The sequence below is a fragment of the Zootoca vivipara genome, chromosome Z, assembly GCF_963506605.1.
Source record: "Zootoca vivipara chromosome Z, rZooViv1.1, whole genome shotgun sequence".
NCBI classification, from domain to species: Eukaryota; Metazoa; Chordata; class Lepidosauria; order Squamata; family Lacertidae; genus Zootoca; species Zootoca vivipara.
Genome location: NC_083294.1, coordinates 3991100 through 4012559, shown reverse-complemented (window position 1 = coordinate 4012559; position 21460 = coordinate 3991100). Strand labels below are relative to the sequence as shown.

Sequence of the window (21460 nt, the reverse complement as noted above, 5' to 3'; positions counted from 1 at the left end):
GGTCCGGCCCGGCAAGCTCCTTATAAGGCGCTGTTCTTTGAAGGCCTGAGGGGCGGTTTCCCGCCTGTTCTCTCTCTCTCTCGCAAGCCACGCCTCCCCTGTCCTTTGGAGGCCTGAGGGGCGGTTTCCCGCCTTTTCTCTCACAAGCCACGCCTCCTCTGTCATTTGAAGACGCGAAGGGCGGGGCCTCCATTCTTTCCTTCACCGCGCCTCATGAGGTAAGACGGGCGGGGCCTGCCTGCCTGCGGTAGCCTGCCTCTCCAGTCCTTATAAGGCTCGGTAGGCGTGGCTTGCCTTGCCTGCATTCCCTATCCCTCCTCCCCAGTCCTAATAAGGCTCGGTAGGCGTGGCTTGCCTGCATTCCCTATCCCGCCTCCCCCCTCCTTATAAGGATCGTTAGGCCTGCATTCCCTATCCCTCCTCCCCAGTCCTAATAAGGCTCGGTAGGCGTGGCTTGCCTGCATTCCTTTCTTCTCCTCCCGCCTCTCCAGTCTTGATAAGGCTCCCTCCAATACTTGGATTTGGAATGGGGGAGCTAGAAGGGAATCCCTTCATCCAGTCTGACCCCCCTCCAATGCAGGGATCTAGAATGGTGAATCTAGACAGTAACCCCATTGGGCTATCCACTCTCACCCGCTCCAATGCAGGTATCTAGAATGGTGAATCTAGACAGTAACCCTATTGGGCTATCCACTCTCACCCGCTCCAATGCAGGTATCTAGAATGGTGAATCTAGACAGTAATCCCATTGGGCCATCCAGTCTGACTCCCTCCAATGCAGGGATCTAGAATGGTGGAGCTATAGTAACCTCCTGGGTCATCCGGTCTGACCCCCTTCAATATAGGGATCTAGAATGGTGGATCTAGACCAGGGTCCCCAAACTAAGGCCCGGGGCCCGGATGCGGCCCAATCGCATTCTAAATCCGGCCCGCAGACAATCTGGGAACCAGCATGTTTTTACATGAGTAGAATGTGTCCTTTTATTTAAAATGCACCTCTGGGTTATTTGTGGGGCATAGAAATTCGTTCATCCCCCCAAAAAAATATAGTCCGGCCCCCCACAAGTCTGAGGGACAGTAGACCGGCCCCCTGCTGAAAAAGTTTGCTGACCCCTGATTAGACAGTAACCCCCTGGGCCATCCAGCCTGACCTGCTCCAATGCAGGGATCTAGAATGGTGGCTCCAGTCTAGACAGTAACCCCATTGGGCCATTCAGTCTGACCCCCTACTTCTATGGGTCATCCAGCAGGACCTCAAGGTCCATCTAGGGTTGTTTCTAAGACTCATCTAGGGGGACTTCTATGGGTCATCCAGCTTGACCCCAAGGTCCATCTTGGGGGCTTCCAAGGCTCTATGCTGATCTATGGGTCAGCAGCAGGACCCCAAGGTGCATCCAGGGCAGCTTCCAAGGCTCATCTGGGCGGGGGGGGGGGCTTCTATGGGTCATCCAGCAGGACTCCAAGGTCCATCTAGGGCAGGAGAACCCCAAGGTCCATCTAGGGGGGCTTTGAAAGCTCATCTAGGGGACTTCTAAGGACCCCCACTTAGGGGACCCCCAGCTCTCTCTAGAGGACCCCCAGCTCTCTCTAGAGGACCCCCAGCTCTCTATGGGACCCCACTTCTCTCTATGGGACCCCCAGCTCTCTCTATGGGACCATCACCTCCCTCTATGGGACCCACAGTAGGGGACCCTACTTCTCCCTATGGGACCCCCCCCCCCAGCTCTCTCTATGGGACCATCACCTCCCTCTATGGGACCCACAGCTCAATCTAGGGGACCTCAACTTCTCCCTATGGGACCCCCACCTCTCTCTATGGGACCCCCACCTCTCTCTATGGCACTCCACCTCTCTCTATAGGACCCCATTTCTCTCTATGGGACCCACAAGTTCCATCTAGGGGGGCTTCCAAGGCTCATCTATGGTGCGCGCGCTTTCTCTCTCCCTCTCTCCCCCTCTTTCCTCCTGTCGGTGCGCGCTCCCGCCTCCGCGCAGGCGCCGTGCCGTCCCCTCTGGCGCGCGCTCCCAGGCGCAGGCCGCGTCCCCGCGTCTGTTTCCCCCCACCCCACCCCCCAAATGAAGGACCCCCCAGCTGCGGCCGAGGGGTCGCCGCCCCCCGACGGCGGAGGCTCGGAGGAGGAGGAAGAAGACGACGGAGAGAAAGAAGAAGGAGAAAAAGGAGGAGAGGAAGAAACGCAGGTCAGGCCCGCCTCCAGCCCCACCTTTCTGCAAAGACCCCCCCCAGCCCCTCACCCCTCTTTTTAGGGGTCACGTGAGACCACCACCTTCCCAGCTTCTTTCCCTTTGGGGATGATTTTGGGGTTCACCCTTCCCGGCGCCCCTCTTTCTGCACAAACCCGCACCTCTCATTTTAGGGTTCAGTTTGGGGACCCCAAGTGTCTGTCTCCCTCCCCCCTCGAAGGGGCGCCCCGATTCTTTCCCTGGGGGTGGTTTTGGGCACCCCCTTTCCAGCACCCCGATTCTTTTCCTAGCTTCCTTTCTTGGGCGGCTGATTTTGGAGTTCACCCTTCCCAGCGCCCCTCTATCTGCAAAGACCCCCTCCCTCTTTTTAGGGTTCAGTTTGGGCTACACCCCCTTCTCCGAGGGTCTCACTCGCACCCCCTCGAAGGAGCACCCCATTTATTTTCCTGCCTTCCTTTCCTGGGAGGCTGATTTTGGAGTTCACCCTTCTTGGCACCCCTCTATCTGCAAATACCCCCCCTCCCTAATTTTAGTTTGGGATACACCCCCCTGTCCGAGGGTCTCTCTCGCCCCCCTCGAAGGAGCGCCTCGATTCTTTTCCTGCCTTCCTTTCCTGTGGGGCTGCTTTTGGGGTTCACCCTTCCCGGTGCCCCTCTTTCCACAAAGACCCTCCCTCTGTTTAGGGTTCAGTTTAGGGGGACACCCCCCTCTACGAGGGTCTCTCACACACACCTCCTCCTCGAAGTAGCGCCCCGATTCTCTTCCTGACTTCCTTTCCTGTGCGACTCACCCTTCCCAGCGCCTCTCCGAAGGAGCTCCCCATTTGGGGGGTCACTGATTCTCCCATGGGGTGCCCCCAAATCCCTCCTTTCTAGGCAGAGGCACCCCCACCCTCTGGATGTGGCACCCCAAAATGTGGTTTAAAGGAGCACCCCTCTTTTGACACCCCCAGATCTCTCTAGGGGAACCCAGCTCTCTCTATGGGACTCCCAGATCTTGTTAGGGGTCCCCCTCTTAGAACTTCAAACTACATCTCCCAGAATCCTTTGCAAGGATGCCGTGTCGAAAGGGAGCTCTCTCTATGGGACTCCCAGATCTTTTTAGGGGTCACCCTCTAATTTTGGAGACCCCCAGTCTCTCCTCTCAGGGGTGCCTCCCTTTAGACACCCCACCTCTCCCTATGGGACCCCCAGCTCTCTCTATGGGACCCACCGTTCTTGTTAGGGGTCCCCCTCTAATTTTTCGTGGGACCCCCGTCTCTCCTCCCTAGAGAGAGCTGAAGGTCCCATAGAGAAAGCTGGGGTCCCAAAGAGAGAGCTGGGGGTCCCAAAGAGAGAACTGGGGGTCCCATAGAGAGAGCTTGGGGTCCCATAGAGAGAGCTTGGGGTCGCATAGAGAGAGCTGGGGGTCGCATAGAGAGAGCTGGGGGTCCCATAGGGAGAGCCGGGGGTCCCAAAGAGAGAGCTGGGGGTCCCATAGAGAGAGCTGGGGGTCCCATAGAGAGAGCTGGGGGTCCCATACAGAGCTGGGGGTCCCATACAGAGAGCTGGGGGGTCCTTTGGGGGACTAGAGGGTGCCTTGGAAGCTTCAAACTACCTCCCAGAATCCTTTGGGGGACTAGAGGGCGCCTTGGAAGCTTCATACTACGTCTCCCAGAATCCTTTGGGGGACTAGAGGGCGCCTTGGAAGCTTCAAACCACGTCTCCCAGAATCCTTTGGGGGACTAGAGGGAGGCTTGGAAGCTTCAAACTATGTCTCCCAGAATCCTTTGGGGGACTAGAGGGCACCTTGGAAGGTTCAAACTATATCTCCCAGAATCCTTTGGGGGACTAGAGGGCGCCTTCGAAACATCAAACTACATCTCCCAGAATTTTTTGCGGAGTTCTCCTTATGGTGCCCCCCCCTGCTTCTTTTATTTTATTTTAATTGCATTTTAATTGCATTTCAATTCCATTTTGATTGCATTTCAATTCCATTTTAATTCCATTTCAATTCCATTGTATTCCATAGCATTGCATTTCATGTTTCCTAGGTGAGCAGATTTTGGGGAGAAAAAATAGAAATTAAAAATAAAAAAGAAATCTTGCTTTCTTTTTATTTCCCCCCCCCCAAATTTTCTGGGATTTTTCTTTTCATTGTGTTTTGCAAGCTGCCCTCCCCTTTTTTTTCTTCCTTTTTTTCTCTCCGGATGCAAAAACTGATTTTTCCCCCCTTCCAGAAAAAAGGAGGAAATCTCGGACGTCGAAGGACAAATTGCCAACGAACGGTTAATTTATGTCGCAATTTCTGCTAAAGGAAAAAGGAAAAAGTTTGCTGTGAGATTTCCGGGGGGGGGGGATTTGCAAAAAAAAAAATCAGATTTAGAAAAGGGAGTTTGGTTTGGTTTTCTTTATTTTTTGAGAAATGGAAATTGCAAGAGGGAGGGTTTTGTTTTTGGATTTGCAAGGAAGGGGTTTTTTGTGCAGAAATTAGCATTGCAAAGAAAGAGGATTTTGCAGAAATTCACATTGCAAGGAGGAGGTTTCTTTTTGCAGAAAGAAAGGTTGCAAGAAAGAAGTTTTTGCAGAAATAAACATTCCAGGGAGGAGAGGTTTTTGGTTTTTTTTTGCAGAATAAAGATTGCAAAAGAGGGGGTGTTTGTTGCAGAAATTAGCAGTGCAAGAAGGTTTGTTTGTTTTTTTGCGGAAATAAACATTGTAAGAAAGAAGTTTTTGCAGAAATAAACATTGCAAGAGGGAAGGGTGTTGTTGTTGTTTTGCAGGATTCAGATTTCCAAGAAGGAGGTTTGTTTGTTTTTTGCAGAAATTAGCATAGAAAGAGGAAGGTTTTTTGCAGAAAATAAAATTGCAAGATAGGTTTGTTTGTTTTTTGCAGAAATAAACATTGCAAGAAAGAGGATTTTGCAGAAATTAACATTGAAAGAAGCTTTCTTTTTGCAGAAATTAACATTGCAAGAAGGAAGTTTCTTTTTGCAGAAATTAACATTGCAAGAGGGAGGATTTCTTACAAAATAAAATTGAAAGAAGGCGGCTTCTTTTTGCAGAAATTACATCGGCAGGGGGTGGTTGGTGGGTTTTTTTTGCAGAAATTAACATTGCAGGAAGGAAGGTTTTTGCAGGAAACAACATTGCAAGAAAGAGGATTTTTCACAAATTCACATTGCAAGAAGGAGGGGGGTTTTTTGCAGAAATTCACATTGCAAGAAGGAGGGGTTTTTTCTTGCAGAAATTTCATTTGCAGTAGGAGGAAGGTGGTTTTTTAAAAAAAAATTTTTGGCAGGAATTAGATTTCCAGAAATGCAAATTTCAGCAATGGCTTTGGTTCTTTACCCAAAGCTTCTGTCTATGCGCAGAGAGAGAGAGAGAGAGAGAGAGAGAGAGAGAGAGAGAGAGAGAGAGAGAGAGAGAGAGAGAGTTTTTAGTGCAAATTCAGGAGGGCCTTTTGCACAAATTAGAGGGAGGCTTTTGCTAAAAATGAAATAAAAATCTGATTTGCCAGAGGGAGGCTTTGGAAAATAATAATAATAATAATAATAATAATAATAATAATAATAATAATAATAATAATATGCAAGAGGGAGGCTTTTGCAAAAAATAAAATAAAATCTGATTTGCAAGAGGGGCTTTTTGCAAAAATAATAATAATGATGATTTGCAAGAGGGAGGCTTTTTGGGGAAAATCCAATTTGCAGGAATTCAATTTGCAAGAGGGCCTTGATTGCAGAAATGCAAATTGCAGCCAGGCCTTTTCTTCTGCAAGCTCCCATTTCCCCAAAGCTGTTTGGTCTGTCTATTTATTTCATGTTATTCTATATTATTTTTACTATATTTCTAGCCTCCAATCTGCACCTGCCTTTTGCCTGCATCCTGAAATCATTTTATATTTATTATTTTTATTTCCATTCTTCTGTTGCTGTCATGCGAAAGGCTTGCACCCTGGAAGAATTCCATTCATTTTTCAATATTCTTTTGTTTCAGTTATTCTGTTGCCTTCGTTCAAAATGCTTGCACCCTGAAATCATTTCTTTTATTTCTAATATTTTTATTTCAATTATTTTGTTGCCATCGTTCAAAATGCTTCCACCCTGGAAAAATTCCTTTTATTCTTATTATTCCTAATTTTTATTTCAATTATTCTGTTTGCAATCGTTCGAAATGCTTGCACCCCGAAACCATTCCTTTTATTTTAATGATTCTTAATTTTTATTTCAATTCTTCTCTTGCAATCCTGTAGGCGAATTATGCATGCAAAATGGATTTCTCCCGGAAAAAGGTGGTTGTGGTTTTTTTGGTGCAAAATTAAGCCTATTAAAATTCCCTCCCTCCCTCCCCCCTCTCCTTAATCTAAATGCAAACCCAGCCGAAGAAAATTCCTTTTTTTCTCTCTCTTTCTCCCTCTGCTGGTTCCCCTGCCCTTTTCTGTTTTGCATTTATTTATTTTTTAATTCACGTGAAATCTGCAAAAACAAAGAGTGCCGAGTTGCAAAGGAGGAGAGGGTTAAATAAAATAAAATAAAATGCAGCAGCCAAACATTGAATTTTTATTTTATTTTATTTTTTTTTATTTTTTGGGGGGGGGGAAGAGAAATGCAGAAAAAATTAAATAAAAATCTGGCCTTTTTAAAATGGGAACAGGATATCCAAGATGGCCGTCTGAGGTTGCAGGCAGGGAATTTAGAAAAGGCAAGACTTCCTTTTAATCTTAAAATCAGGGGGGAAACCAGAAAAGGGCTGATTTTTTTTGGGGGGGGGACACAGGAAAAAAATTAAAGGGTGGGAAAGAAGTAAAAAAAAAATTCAAAGCTGGCTTGTTAATTTTCTCCTCCTTTAATTTCCCCTCCTCTCAATTGCCAGGAGAGATTTAATTTGAAATTTGCTGATTTCCGATGGGGGGAAAAGGGGAGATTTTTATATCATTCCAAGCCCTCCTTTAAAAAGCTTCGGTTTTAAGACAGGGGGAGAAAGCATTTTTCTGAAATTATATATTATTATTATTTTGGAAAGGATAGATTATTAGCCATAAATTATTACTATTTATTAATTATTCATTATTTCTATTTATTAATTATTCGTTATTACTATTTATTAATTATTAATGGCTGGTGTGTTGAATTTTAGATTGTTGCCTCGTTTTAAATTGCTCCAGATTTTACATTAGGGTAGATTTTCTGAAATCTCTCTTTTTGCTGGAAATAGAAAAGTTGCTTTTGGAGATTGCATATTCTGATATATGTTATTATATTGTACATTATTCTGTTATCGAGTGAAACTAATAATAATAATAATAAAATTGAACAACGCATGAAACTAATAATAATAATAATAATAATTGAACAATGTGAAACTAATAATAATAATAATTGAACAGTGCATGAAACTAATAATAATTTATCGAGTGAAACTAATATTAATAATAATAATTGAACAACACGTGAAACTAATAATAATAATAATCAAACAACGTGTGAAAAATAATAATAATTTAACAATGCGTAATAATAATAATAATAATTTTATTATTTACATCTCGGGCTTCCAGATTTGTATTTTCTCATTTATAATTGGGCAATTGTTTTAGAATTCCGGCCCAGTGCAAAATATTTCCTTCTTTATTATTGTTGTTGTTGTTTAGTCGTTTAGTCGTGTCCGACTCTTCGTGACCCCATGGACCATAGCACGCCAGGCACTCCTGTCTTGCACTGCCTCCCGTAGTTTGGTCAAACTCATGTTGGTAGCTTCGAGAACACTGTCCAACCATCTCGTCCTCTGTCGTCCCCTTCTCCTAGTGCCCTCAATCTTTCCCAACATCAGGGTCTTTTCCAAGGATTCTTCTCTTCTCATGAGGTGGCCAAAGTATTGGAGCCTCAGCTTCACGATCTGTCCTTCCAGGGAGCACTCAGGGCTGATTTCCTTAAGAATTGATAGGTTTGATCTTCTAGCAGTCCATGGGACTCTCAAGAGTCTCCTCCAGCACCATAATTCAAAAGCATCAATTCTTCGGCGATCAGCCTCCTTTATGGTCCAGCTCTCACTTCCATACATCACTACTGGGAAAACCATAGCTTTAACTATACGGACCTTTGTCGGCAAGGTGATGTCTCTGCTTTTTAAGATGCTGTCTAGGTTTGTCATTGCTTTTCTCCCAAGAAGCAGGCGTCTTTTAATTTCGTGACTGCTGTCACCATCTGCAGTGATCAAGGAGCCCAAGAAAGTAAAATCTCTTCCCCTTCTATTTGCCAGGAGGTGATGGGACCAGTGGCCATGATCTTGGTTTTTTTGATGTTGAGCTTCAGACCATATTTTGCGCTCTCCTCTTTCACCCTCATTAAAAGGTTCTTTATTATTATTATTATTATTATTATTATTATTCTGCTTTTGGGGGGCAGTTATTATGGTGCTGGAGGAGACTCTTGAGAGTCCCATGGAAATCATTCTTAAGGAAATCAGCCCTGAGTGCTCCCTGGAAGGACAGATCCTGAAGCTGAGGCTCCAATACTTTGGCCACCTCATGAGAAGAGAAGACTCCTTGGAAAAGACCCTGATGCTGGGAAAGATTGAGGGCACTAGGAGAAGGGGACGACAGAGGACGAGATGGTTGGACAGTGTTCTCGAAGCTACGAACAGGAGTTTGACCAAACTGCGGCAGGCAGTGCAAGACAGGAGTGCCTGGCGTGCTATGGTCCATGGGGTCACGAAGAGTCGGACACGGCTAAACAACAACAACAACAACAAATCGGGTCATTCTTGTCTCTCTCTGGATTATTTCTTGGGTGTTTTCATGCGGCAATTTTATCCCGCAAACTGCCCCGAGGCCTGGTTTCCCATTAGCTCCTCGCATTATTGTTATTATTATTATTATTATTGGCAATATAACTGAGTTTCTAACCCTGGTTTCAAATATTATTATTATTATTATTGGTAATATATCTGAGTTTCTTACCCTGGTTTCAAATATTACTATTATTATTATTATTGGCAATATATCTTGAGTTTCTAACCCTGGTTTCAAATATTATTATTATTTGTAGTAGTAGTAATAATATATCTGAGTTTCTAACCCTGGTTTTAATGCCCTGCAGAGTTTCTAATCCCTGGATTTCTCCCTTTTTTCTTCTTCTTTTTTTTGCAAAAGAGGATGTTCTCATCTCTCTCCCACTTTCCACAGGCCGAGGGCAGTAGCAGCAGCGCTGGCAGAAGAGCTTCAGCGAACAGGTAAGTTGGTGCCAGGGTGAAGGGATTTAGGGGCCCCAAATCCCAAAGGAACCCACAAGCAACGTTAATAATAACATTAATAATATTAATATTAATGATATTAATAATAATAATAAATATTAATTTTATTAAAATATTAAACAAATATTGAAGATAGTGACCATAAAATAATTTATTTTAAAAAAAACTCCCACTGAAAAGAGATTAGATTTTAAAAGTATTTCTCTGCTTCTGATATATTATAAAGAGAGACTTTCATTGGGCCAGCAAATAATAATAATAGAAACCAGAGTTAGAAACTCAGATATATTACCATTATTATTATTAATACTCCCATTCCCAGTCTCACCTTAACAGGCTCCAATCCGCTGTCTCCCATTCACAGTGGCTCCCATTAACAGGCTACCAGTCCCAAGCTCCCAGTCTCAGTCTGGAGGTCTTTTAATGGGACACTGGGAATGGGAGTCTTTTAATGGGACACTGGGAATGGGAATCTTTTAATGGGGGATTGGGAATGGGAGTCTTTTAATGGGAGACTGGGAATGGGAGCGTGTTAATGGGAAACAGTCTCTCATTAACAGGTTCCCATTCCCAGTCTCCCAGTAAAAGACTCCCATCCGCTGTCTCCCATTCCAAGTGACTACCATTAAAAGGCTCCCAGCCCCAGCCCCCCATTCCCAGTCTCCCATTCCCGGCCTCCCCCAGGGTTGGTCCGGATGCCCTATGGTGTCCCCTTCCTGATGCCCTTTCCTTCCCCCACAGGGAGCCCTGCCAGCCAATCATGAAGCCCGAGGGCTCCGATTCGCCAGCCTCTGAGTCGTCGCCCTCTGAGGATCCTCCCCCGGCCCTCGCCGCCGAGGTCAAGGTCAAGACCGAGACCCCCGATGACTTTGCCTGGCCCCCCAGTGCCGAGGAGGGGACCCGGAAGGGGGCCCGGGGGGCCACCGCAGGCGGGGCCCCAGCCGAAATCTGTGTGGTGCTGGGCGGGGTGCGCGGCCAGCAGACGCTCGGTAAGCTAGGTGGGTGGCCGGTCCCCTTTTTTCTCAGGGGTCAGGGTCAGGGTTTGAGTCCGGGGGTCTTGGTTTGAATCACCCGGTCCTAGGAGGAGGACACTGGTTCGAGTCCGGGGGGCATGGGTTTGAATTGCCGGTCGTAGGAGGAGGACGGCAGTTCGAGTCCGGGTTCAAATCCCTGGTCCTAGGAGTCGGGTTTAGGTTCAGGTCTGGAGGGTCTGGGTTCAAATCCCCAGCCCTAGGAGGATGCTGGTTCAAGTCTGGGGGACCCGGGTTCAAATCACCAGTCCTAGGAAGAGGACGCTGGTTCAAGTCCAAGGGTGCTAGGTTCAAATCCCCGGTCTGAGGAGGAGGACGCTACTTTGAGTCCGGGGGTCCAGGCTCAAGTCTGGGTTCAAATCTCCAGTCCTAGGAGGACACTGGTTTGAGTCCAGGAGTCTGGGTTCAGATCCCCAGTCCTAAGAGGGGTCCGGTTTCAAATCGCCAGTCCTAGGTGGAGGACACTAGCTCGAGTCCAAGGGGTCTGGGTTCAAATCCCTGCTCCTGGTAGGAGGATGCTGGTTCAAGTCTGGGGGGGTCTGGGTTCAAGTCCGGAGGTCCAGGTTCAAATCCCTGCTCCTAGGAGGCGGATGCCCATTCAAGTCAGGTGGGTCTCGGTTCGAATCCCTGGTCCTAGGAGGAGCACGCTCGGTATCGGGGGCGCCAATGGGGAATCCCGCCTTTTCAGGGAGGGGGTTCCCCTCTGACCCCCCCGGCCTCCATCTTTCTTCCAGGCTCCTACGAGTGCGGGATCTGCGGCAAGAAATACAAGTATTACAACTGCTTCCAGACACACGTCCGGGCACACCGAGGTACAGGTTCGAGGATGGGTCCGCAAAGTGGGACGCGGGTTCGAGGGGGTGATTGCCCATGATTATTAAGAGCATCGACGAAACAATAACCCCCCTAATTGCCCCGGAAACAATTTGCTAAGGCCGTACTTTCCTTCCCCCCCTCTTCCTAGACACGGAAGTGGCGTCGGGCGAAGGTGCTTCCCAAGGCAGTAAGTACCGGTCGAGATTCGGGATCGAGTGGGTGGGGCGGGGCCCCGGGGGCTCCTGTAGACTGACCCGAACCCCCAACCCCCCAGCTGGAATCTCCATGACGCGGGAGAGGCCCTGAGGGTCATCCAGCCTGGCCCGGAATCTCAACACGGTGCCCCCTCCTCTTTCCCTGGCTGCTATTATTATGATTTATTATTAATTAATTATTAATTTATAATAATAGGGTCGTCCAGCCTGACCCGGAATATCAACCCAGTGCCCCCTCTTTCCCTGGCTGCTATTATTATTATTATTATTATTATTATTATTATTATTATCATTATTATTATTATCGGATCCCTTTGAGGGGGAGGGTCTCTTGGGAATGTCAGGAATCTCCCTCCCCCGCTTTCTTTCTCTTTCCCCCCGATCCCACCAGATAATTTCCGGTACACCTGCGACATTTGCGGGAAGAAGTACAAATACTACAGTTGCTTCCAGGAACACCGCGACCTACATGCGGTGGATGGTGAGTATCTCAGAGGGATCTCGCGGATTCCCCGGGAACGGATCCCCGGCCCTCGCTCCGGATCCTCCCTGCCTCCCGGTTCCCCGGTCCCCTCCGAGTTTCCGACGTTTCCCGGAACGGCAGAAGCGATTCCAGAAAACGGATTTTGCCCGTGAAAATACGGCCCTCCTGCAATCCCCTCTGACATTTCCCGGAATGGCAGCAGAGATCCCAGAAAATAGATTTTTGCCATGAAAATGCGGCTCTCCTACAAATTCCTCCAGTGTTCTTCCCGTCAAAATTTCCCTGAATGACAGAAGTGATCCCAGAAAATAAATATTTCCCTTGAAAATGCGGCCCTCCTACAAATTCCTCCACCGTTTTCCCCATGAAAATAGGGACATTCTACAATCTCCTCCGACATTTTCCGGAATGGCAGCAGCAATCCCAGAAAAAGGATTTTTCCCATGAAAATGCAGCCCTCCTACAAATTCCGTCAAAATTTCCTGGAATGACAGAAGCGATCCCAAAAAATGCATTTTTCCTGTGAAAATGCAGCCGTCCTACGAATTTCTCCAACATTTTTCCAGTCAAAATTTCCTGGAATGGCAGAAGCGATCCCAGAAAAATACATTTTTCCCACGAAAAGGCGGCCGTCCTACAAATTCCTCCTGTGTTTTTCCCATCAAAATTTCCCAGAATGGCAGAAGCGATCCCAAAAAATACATTTTTCCCGCAAAAAGGTGGCCGCCCTACAAATTCCTCCCTGGTTTCTCCCGTGAACATTTTCCGGAATGACAGCAGTGATCCCAGAAAATTGATTTTTCCCATGAAAATGCAGCCCTCCTACTAATTCCGTCAAAATTTCCTGGAATTACAGAAGCGATCCCCAAAAATGCATTTTTCCCGTGAAAATGCAGCCGTCCTACGAATTTTTCCAGTCAAAATTTCCTGGAATGGCAGAAGCGATCCCAGAAAAATACATTTTTCCCGCGAAAAGGCGGCCGTCCTACAAATTCCTCCTGCGTTTTTCCCATCAAAATTTCCCAGAATGGCAGACGCGCTCCCAGAAAATACATTTTTCCCGCAAAAAGGTGGCCGCCCAACAAATTCCTCCCTTGTTTCTCCCATGAACATTTCCCGGAATGACAGCAGTGATCCCAGAAAATGGATTTCCCCTGCGAAAATGCGGCCGACATACAAATTCCTCCATCGTCTCCTCCGACATTTCTCGGAATGGCAGCAGCGACCCCAGAAAATGGATTCCCCCCCCCCCAGAAAATAAGGACGTCCAGACGTTTCTCAGAATGGCAGAAGCAATCCTTGGAATATATGTGTGTGTGTGTGTGTGTGTGTGTGTGTGTGTGTGTATTTCTCCCATGGAAATGGAAATTCCTCTTATTAAAACAGGGACATCTGGCTGCCCCTTCCAACATTTCCCAGAAGCGATCTCGGAAAACACATTTTCCCCGTCAGAATGCGATCCCTTCCAATGTTTCCCCGAGTTTCACCTGTAATTGTAACCATAGCGATGACAACGGATTAGGAACGGGCCGAATAAATCCTGCAGAACTTGCTGGGACTGCATTCTGAGTCCGATCCCTCCAAATTCCCGTTTTCCTGGGAGCCGGCTGTCCAGAATACAGGTGAAACTCGGAAAATTAGAATATCATCAAAAAGTGCATTTATTTCAGTAACACAACTTAAAAGGTGAAACCAATATATGAGATAGATCCATGACATGCAAAGCAAGATACCCTGTTTCTCCAAAAATAAGACACCGTCTTATATTTATTTTCCCTCAAAAAAACAACGGTGGCTTATTTTCAGGGGATGTCTTTTTTTATATTAAGTATGGTACAGTTTAACCTTGCCTATCACCATGGCTTATTTTGGGGGTATGGCTTATTTTTGGGGTATGGCTTATTTTTGGGGTATGGCTAGTCATTGTCATTATTTGTCGTTAGGCGGGTGAATTATAAATGGAATGTAATTAATGAAATGCAATAGCGATGTTTATTTTTGTTTATTTTTGTATTATGATAACTATTTCTTTTATTACTGTGGGATTTCCAAAAGACAGTCTTTGTAAAAATTAAAAGGAAAATAAGAAATAGTAAGTTGCATTCCTGAAATAAAGGCACTTTTCGACGATATTCTAATTTTCCGAGTTTTACCTGTACTGCGGGAATTCCTCCGGAGTTGACAGCGGACAGCATTCTGACTTATGGAAAATGGACAGACCGGGAAAGGCTGGCTTGGCCATCTCCGGGTTTTTTTTCAGGTCCCCCCCCCAATTGCCTTTTTCCTGGGATGGCTGGGGAAACTGGGACGCTCGGAGGATCCATGTGAAAGAGCCGGGATCCAGAATGGGGGAGGGTGGCGTTCTGGGGAGACGGGGAAGCATGGCCGGTGTTCCGGCCCAGGATCCAGCCAGCGTTCCGGGAATCCGCAGCGTCACCTGCCCTGCTCTTCTTTTCCAGACCCCTACGACCAATCGCTGGTCGCGAAAGACGAGGTGAAGGAAGAAGAACCTGAACCTTTTCAGAAAATCGGTCCAAGTATGAATTTCCGGGTTTCGAACTTAAGTAATTAACAAGATTCCCGCGGCGGGGGAGGGGGGGAGTAGATCCGGCCTCTCCCGGCCAGCCGGATCCTTTCTGAAACCCGGCCCCGGCCCTCGAGTCCCCTTTCAACATCTCATCCCTGCAAAGGATTCTGGGAGATGTAGTGTGAAGCTTCCAAGGTGCCCTCTAGTCCCCCAAAAGGATTCTGGGAGATGTCATTTGAGGCTTCCAAAGCGCCCTCTGGTCCCCCAATGGATTCTGGGAGATGTAGTCTGGAATTTCCAAGGCGCTCTCTAGTCCCCCAAAGGATTCCGGGAAAGGTAGCTTGAGGCTTCTAAGGTGCCCTTTAGTCCCCCAAAGGATTATGGGAGATGTAGTTTGATGCTTCCAAGGCGCCCTCTAGTCCCCCGAAGGATTCTGGGGAATGTAGTTTGAAGCTTCTACAGGTGAAATGCGGAAAATTAGAATATCGTCGAAAAGTGCCTTGATTTTAGTGACGCACCTTAAAAGGTGAATCCAATCTATGAGATAGATGCATGACATGCAAAGCGAGATATGTCAAGACTTTATTTGTTGTAATTGCAATTATTTGTTGTTAGTCGGGTCAATTATAAATGGAATGCAATTAACAAAATGCCATAGCGATGTTTATTTTTGTATTATTGTAACTATTTGTTTGATTCCTGTGGAATTTCCAAAAAAAGCATTTGTCAAAATTCAAAGAAAAATAAAAAATAAGTTGCATTACTGAAACAAAGGCATTTTTGACGATATTCTAATTTTCCGAGTTTCACCTATGGGATTGAGACCGGTAGCTAGGATTCGGAGGGCCGGGTGAGGGGACCTGGAGGGCGGGACTCGAACTGGAACCCTTTCTCCTCCCGCTTCGCAGGGTTACGGGGAGGTCGGTCACCGAGGTCCATATATGTTGTTCTCGCGTTCAGCTGATAAAATATTTCGGGGGGGAAAGAGAGAGAAAGAGAAATAATAATAATAATAATAATAATAATAATAATAATAATAATAATAATAAACATTCTGCCCCGTTCATTCGCTCCCTGTCTGTATTAAAAGGGCGTCCTGGTTCGAATGTGGGACGGGACCCCCAAAATCCTGATTCGAACCTGGGGCCGGACCCCCAAAATCCCGGTTTGAACCCGGGAAGAGACCCAGGCTGAACCAGTTTGAAGCTGGGAAGGGACTCCGGGGGGGGGGTCGAGTTGTTCCGAGTCCGCCCCGCCCTCAGGAAAACCTTTCCCCCCACAGAGACGGGCAGCTACACGTGCGAATTCTGTGGCAAGCAATACAAGTATTACACACCCTACCAGGAACACGTGGCTTTGCACGCGCCAATCAGTGAGATACTGGGTTTCGTATTCGGGGCTGGCGGGGCGGGTGACGTCCGGGGAGCTGGGTGAGGGGCTCCCCCCGGGCGGATCCGAACCCTTGGCCTGGGAATATGGGAGGGGGGTCATACCCCTGTACGGGCAGGTGGTGCCATCGGGGCACACCTCGGACTTGGGACCGTCCCCCCCCCCTCTTCCAGAATATTCCCGCTCTCCGCTCCTGGTGGCCGTCAAGACGCATGCCGGGAAGAAGGCCCCGCCCCCGGCCGCCTCCATCATCCGATGTTCGGCCCTCCTGCACCGGGCACCATCCGGGGCGTCCCAGCTCCAGATGTTCCGGGCACCGAATTCGGGATCGCCGGGAAGCAAGGCCACCACGGGTACGGATTGCGTGGGTTTTTCCCTCCTGGGTTTCCCTTTCCCCGGATTCCTCTTCCCTCAATTCCTCTTCCCAAATCTCCAGGATTCCTCTTCCCAAATTCTTCCCAAATTCCCAGGATTCCTCTCCTCTAAATTCCTCTTCCCAAATACCAAGGATTCCTCTTCCCCGGATTTTTAGAAAGACTCCTGAATGATCTCTTACAGGGGATTTATTTGAGAGGTTCCGATGAGTCAACTTGTTAAGTGAGCACTGGCTTTATTCATGGAGGAACAATGTGCCGGCCAAATAGAGAATTATAGGTAGACTCCTCTTCCCAAATTCCCAGGATTCCTCTTCCCAGGATTCCTTGTCCCTACTGTATATCTTCTCCAAAGCCTAAATCGTAAATCCATTTTATAATGGCATTTCCCCGCTCCGGTGGAAAGTATCCTCCGGCGGCCATCTAGCCTGACCGCAAAATCCAGAACCCTCTTTCCACCCCACAGAAAGCGTCTTCAGCCGGAGGGTGGAGAGCAAGATGCAGAACAACTACGACGAAACCAACAGCAGCTCCCAAAACTCCAGTGGTAAGTAGCCGAATCGTGGATCAGGCCCCCGGCGGTCATCTAGCCGAACCCCCTGGGATCTTGAACCCAAAACCGCCGGTCCCCTAACCGGGAAACGCCAAACTTCTGCGGGACCCCTGGGGTGCGCGCCTCGAACCCACAACCTGCCAGTGGCAAAATGGCTCTGCCTCCCCCCTCGGCGTAGGCACCCACTCGAGAGCCTGGAAGCTTCTGGCTAGTACATGTCTCGAATCCGCAACCTCTTCTCTCTGCTTCCCCCCTCCCCAGAGCCGTACACCTGTGGTGCTTGCGGGATTCAGTTCCAATTCTACAACAACCTTCTGGAACACATGCAGTCTCACGCAGGTGAGCCTAGTTCGAAGGGTGTCTCTCCCTCTTTCTCTTCCTTTCTCTCGCTCCCTTTTTCTTTTCCTCTCTCTCTCCCTCCCTTTTCCTTTCTCTCTCTCTCTCTTTCTTGCTCTCTTTCTCCTTTTTCTTCCTCTCCTCCCTCCCTTTTCTCTCTTCCTTTCTCTTTCTTTTCATTCTCCCTCTCCCTTTCTTTCTTTCTTTCTTTCTTTCTCTCTTTTCGCTCTTTCTCCTCTCTCCCCCTCGCTTTTACTTTCCCTTCCCCTCTGCCTCTTTCCTCCCTCCAGCTGTGCCCAATTCACACCTGGACCCCCTTTCTCTCTCTCTCTCGTCCCCCGCAGCCGACAATGAAAACAGCATGGCCTCACACCAGCCTCGTTCCCCACCCCCCGCCGCCCCTGAGGAGAAGTGGAAGCCGCCCCCGCCAGCGCAACGCGACACCGCAGACAACGGTATGACCCGTCCCTCCCACCCCAGGTTCAAAAACCGGAGACCCCCCCTTCCTAAATGGCCCCTTCTCTGCTTTCTCCGCAGCTGTCCCAGAAAAGGAGCGGCAGGTCATCGCCGAGCGCCTCCTGCGTCTGCTGTGCGCCGAGCCGGCGTCCCTGAGCGTCGTATCCGGCCCTGAGTTTCTGAAGCTGGCACAGGTGCTGGTCGACAGCGGCGCACGGCACGGGGCCTTCCCCGCCGCTGAAGCCCTCGGGAACCTTAGCGCACTGGCCTTGCAGCAACTGCCCCGTATGTACAACCAGGCCAAGGTGAAAGTGACCTGCGCACTGGGCACCGGGGCCTGCCGCGGCATTGGCGTGACATGCCATGCCCAGGGGGCCGGCCCCGATTCCTGCCATGTACTCACAGCACACCGAGCTGAGGCCGGGCGCATCCGAAGCTACGTCCTCGCTGTTCGCGGAGGCACTGGAGGTGAGCCGATCCACCGCTGGGCGCAGAACGTCCTCTCAGAGTTTGTGACGCCCGAGACGCGTGCCGCCTATGTCACTGATGGATCCAGCGCCCACGCTTTCTCCAAAGCCGGACTGGGCCTCCGCTGCGCCGCCTGCGCACTCAATGCCGCGGTCCGCGGCGTGCTCAGCCCACGGGCTCTGCAAGCGCGGGGCATGCCGGAAGTCTCAGAGCTGTTGGGCGCCTGCCAGGACCTGGCTGGCTCGCCAGGCGCTGCAGCCGAAGCCTTCGGCTCTCCGGCGCCGCCATGCTGGGACTCGCCGGCAGACGCTCTTCTGGCTGTCCACGAGCGTTATGAGCAGATTTGCGAGTTCTACGGCCGCGGGCAAGAGGCCGGCGCCAACCCGGCACCGCCGGGGCTCAACCGCCCGCTGCTGGCCAATCTGGCGGCGCTGCTGGCGCCTGTCAAGCAGGCGGTGTCCGAGCTGGGCGCTGAAGGCCGGCCCACCCTCCAGCTGGTCTTGCCCACATATGTCCGGCTGGAGAAACTCTTCACAGCCAAGGCGGGTGATGCCGGGCCAGTCAGCAAGCTGTGCCACCTCTTCTTGGAGGCCCTGAAAGAGAACTTCAAGCTGCACGCTGCCCACAAGGTGGCCATGGTGCTGGACCCGCGGCAGAAGCTGCGCCCAGTGCCACCCTACCAACACGAAGAGATCGTTGCCAAGGTGTGCCAGCTGCTGGGCGTCTCAGATGAGGCAGAACCCGAACCCGCTGCCGCCAAAAAGCCCCGGGGTGACTCCGACGAGCCGCCGCCCACCGACGAGGCTGAAGTCTACAGCTACCTGCAGGAGCCCCTGGCGACGACCCCCGACCTTTTCCAGTACTGGTCAGGTGCCCAGCACCCGCGGCTGGCGAAGCTGGCATTTTGGCTGCTGGCCGTGCCTGCTGTTGGCGCTCGTACTGGTTGCGCCCGCCTGTGCGAGCAGGCGGTTCTGATCCGGCGGCGGCGGCTGCTGGGCCCTGAGGACGCCAACAAGCTCATCTTCCTGAAGGCCAACATGCCTTAAGCAGGTGGTGAAGGGCACCTCGACCGGGGTGGGCGCCCGTATTCCGATGTGTGTGTGTGTGTGTGTGTATATATATATATATGTAAAAGGGCATTTGGGAGAGGGGAGGGTGAGGGTGGGGGGTCCCGTTCCCACCAATCCCCTTCCTCTCCGCGGAGGCACCGGACTCGGGCCGAACCCGAACTCAGGGCCGAACTGAAACTTGGAGCCAAACTCGGGGCCGAACTTGAACTTGGGGCCGATACAGTGTTCCTCCAGGCAGCTTGGCTGCTCCGCCAACTTGAACTCCTCTCTGGTTTTCGGTAAGCTGTTTCTCTGCCCTGTCGGACCCACCCCCACTTCCCATTTCAGGATCGGGGATCCGGAAGGGGCGGGGCAAAAGAAGCTCTGCCCCACCCAGAAGGTCACTTCCTGTCAAAGCCCCGTGCCACCGAGCCTCCTCCTTCCTCGCTCCCGGCTGCCCCGTGGCCCCAGTCCCATTTCCCATCTCGAGTTTCCCAGAATTACCTTTTTCCTGCCCGAGTCCCGGAATAACCAATGGGGGGGGTTCCTGTGGGATCGCCTTCTCTGCCCGTCAATTTCCCCACCTGTTGAGATCGGGGTATACTTCCAAATACTCTGGAAAAGAATTTCCACGGGAAAGCGCCTCTTGAACTCACCTCCGAGGTTTCCTGCTGGTCTCAGGAACAGGAAATTATTATTAATAATAGTAGTAGTAGCAGTAAATATTTATTTCAATGTTATTCAATATTCTATTACTATTATTATTATTATTATTAGAAACATTGTTTATGAAATTTCCCTTTTTAATATGATCAATAATATTTTAATAAATAATAATAATTAATATTCCCTTTAAATAGGGAATTTTACGGGGGGAGTTATAATTCCAAAACCAACTGGCCCTGTTAGCAAAGGATTATGGGAGTTATAGTTCCAAAACCAGCTTGCCCTGTTAGCTAAGGATCATGGGAGTTGTTGTTTGAAAATCAACTGCCCCTGTTAGCTAAGGATCGTGAGTGTTATAGTTCAAAAACCAACCGGTTCTGTTAGCTAAGGATCTTGAGAGTTATAATTCCGAAACCAACTGGCCATTAGCGAAGTATTATGGGAGTTCTAGTAACAAAACTAACTAGCCTTGTTAGCTAAGGATTATGGTAGTTCCAAAACCTCCAGAGGTTGCTATAGGGCAACAAAACGCAACAAGGGCGGGAAAGTTTGGGGGGAAATGGAGAGAAGGAATAACTTCGGGAGAAATGGGAATTAAAAAAATTCCGGGGCGCATAATTCCCAGATTACTACTATTATTACTCGGTCCAACAGGTCTCCTTTCGTCCATTTATTCCGGTTTTCAGGATGCCGATCTCTTCCTTTGAACCAGAGAATCCGATATTTCTGTTACTATCCCCCCCAAAAAAATATTTTAAAAACACAGCGACCCGGGTGCAAATTTTGCAGGACAGAGGGGGATTTGCGAGAAATCCCAGGAGAGAAACAGCAGAAAAAAGCCGATATTTCTGTTATTATCCCGAATTATTATTTTTAAACACAGCAACCCAGGTGCGAATTTTGGGGGACGGAGGGGGATTCGCGAGAAATCTCGGGAAAGAAACGGCAGAAAAAAGGAGATTTAAATAAAAGTATATACTGGTGGGGGGGGGGGAGAAAATGCATATTTTTTTGGCCAGAGATTTTTTCTACAGCTACGAAGGGATATTTTTCTTAAATCCTCCTGAGTTGTGTTTTCCTATTTCTTAATGCCGGTAGCGTTAATTTATACTTTTGTAGCAACACACTATTTTTATAAGGACTCCACGGGGTTGTTGTCGCAATTGAGGGGCCGGCGGGTGGGGTGGGAAAAAGAATATTGTACTGTATTTAAAAAAGGAAAAAGTTACTGTCACGCTTGCTGTGTGTTAATAAAACGAGAGTCTAACTCGTCTCCTGTGTGGCGTCTCATTTATCGTTATTACATCTATTGGTATTTTGTAGGGCATTAGAATCAAAATCGAAATATTTTATGGATATCTTACTCAAAATATTTTTAAAATGAAATATTTATTCTAAATATTTTCTAGATATTTTATTCAACAGATTTTTAACAATGAAATATTTATTCAAAAACCTTTACGGATATTTTATTCAAATATATTTTATACAATTTTTACTCCATAATTGATATTTTATTTTCATTTAACTGGATTTTTTTATTTAAAAAATTGATATCCAAAAATATATTATGGATATTTTATCCAATTTTTTTTTTAAAAAATTGATATTTTATACAACTTTTACTCCAAAGTTTTACTCCAAAATTGATACTTTATTTTC

At 48.4% G+C, this 21460-nt stretch overlaps 1 protein-coding gene across 5 annotated transcripts; it reads left to right on the top strand.

The window, feature by feature from the left end:
- The first annotated feature begins 2014 nt into the window (after positions 1-2014).
- ZNF618 (zinc finger protein 618) lies at positions 2015-21070 on the top strand. Of its 5 annotated transcripts, none has more exons than XM_060270154.1 (13): positions 2016-2199; positions 9367-9413; positions 10176-10423; positions 11200-11277; positions 11430-11468; positions 11888-11977; positions 14440-14544; positions 15790-15879; positions 16070-16249; positions 16737-16817; positions 17085-17162; positions 17504-17614; positions 17697-21070. In XM_060270154.1, exons 1-13 carry the CDS (start codon positions 2077-2079, stop codon positions 19127-19129), a joined length of 2703 nt encoding a protein of 900 aa, XP_060126137.1. In that variant the 5' UTR covers positions 2016-2076; the 3' UTR covers positions 19130-21070. The 5 variants fall into 5 exon arrangements, with proteins under 5 accessions (XP_060126140.1, XP_060126137.1, XP_060126138.1 ...); XM_060270155.1 differs by having other exon boundaries at positions 10176-10432; positions 14440-14517; XM_035102383.2 differs by having other exon boundaries at positions 10176-10432.
- Positions 21071-21460: the final 390 nt, after the last annotated feature.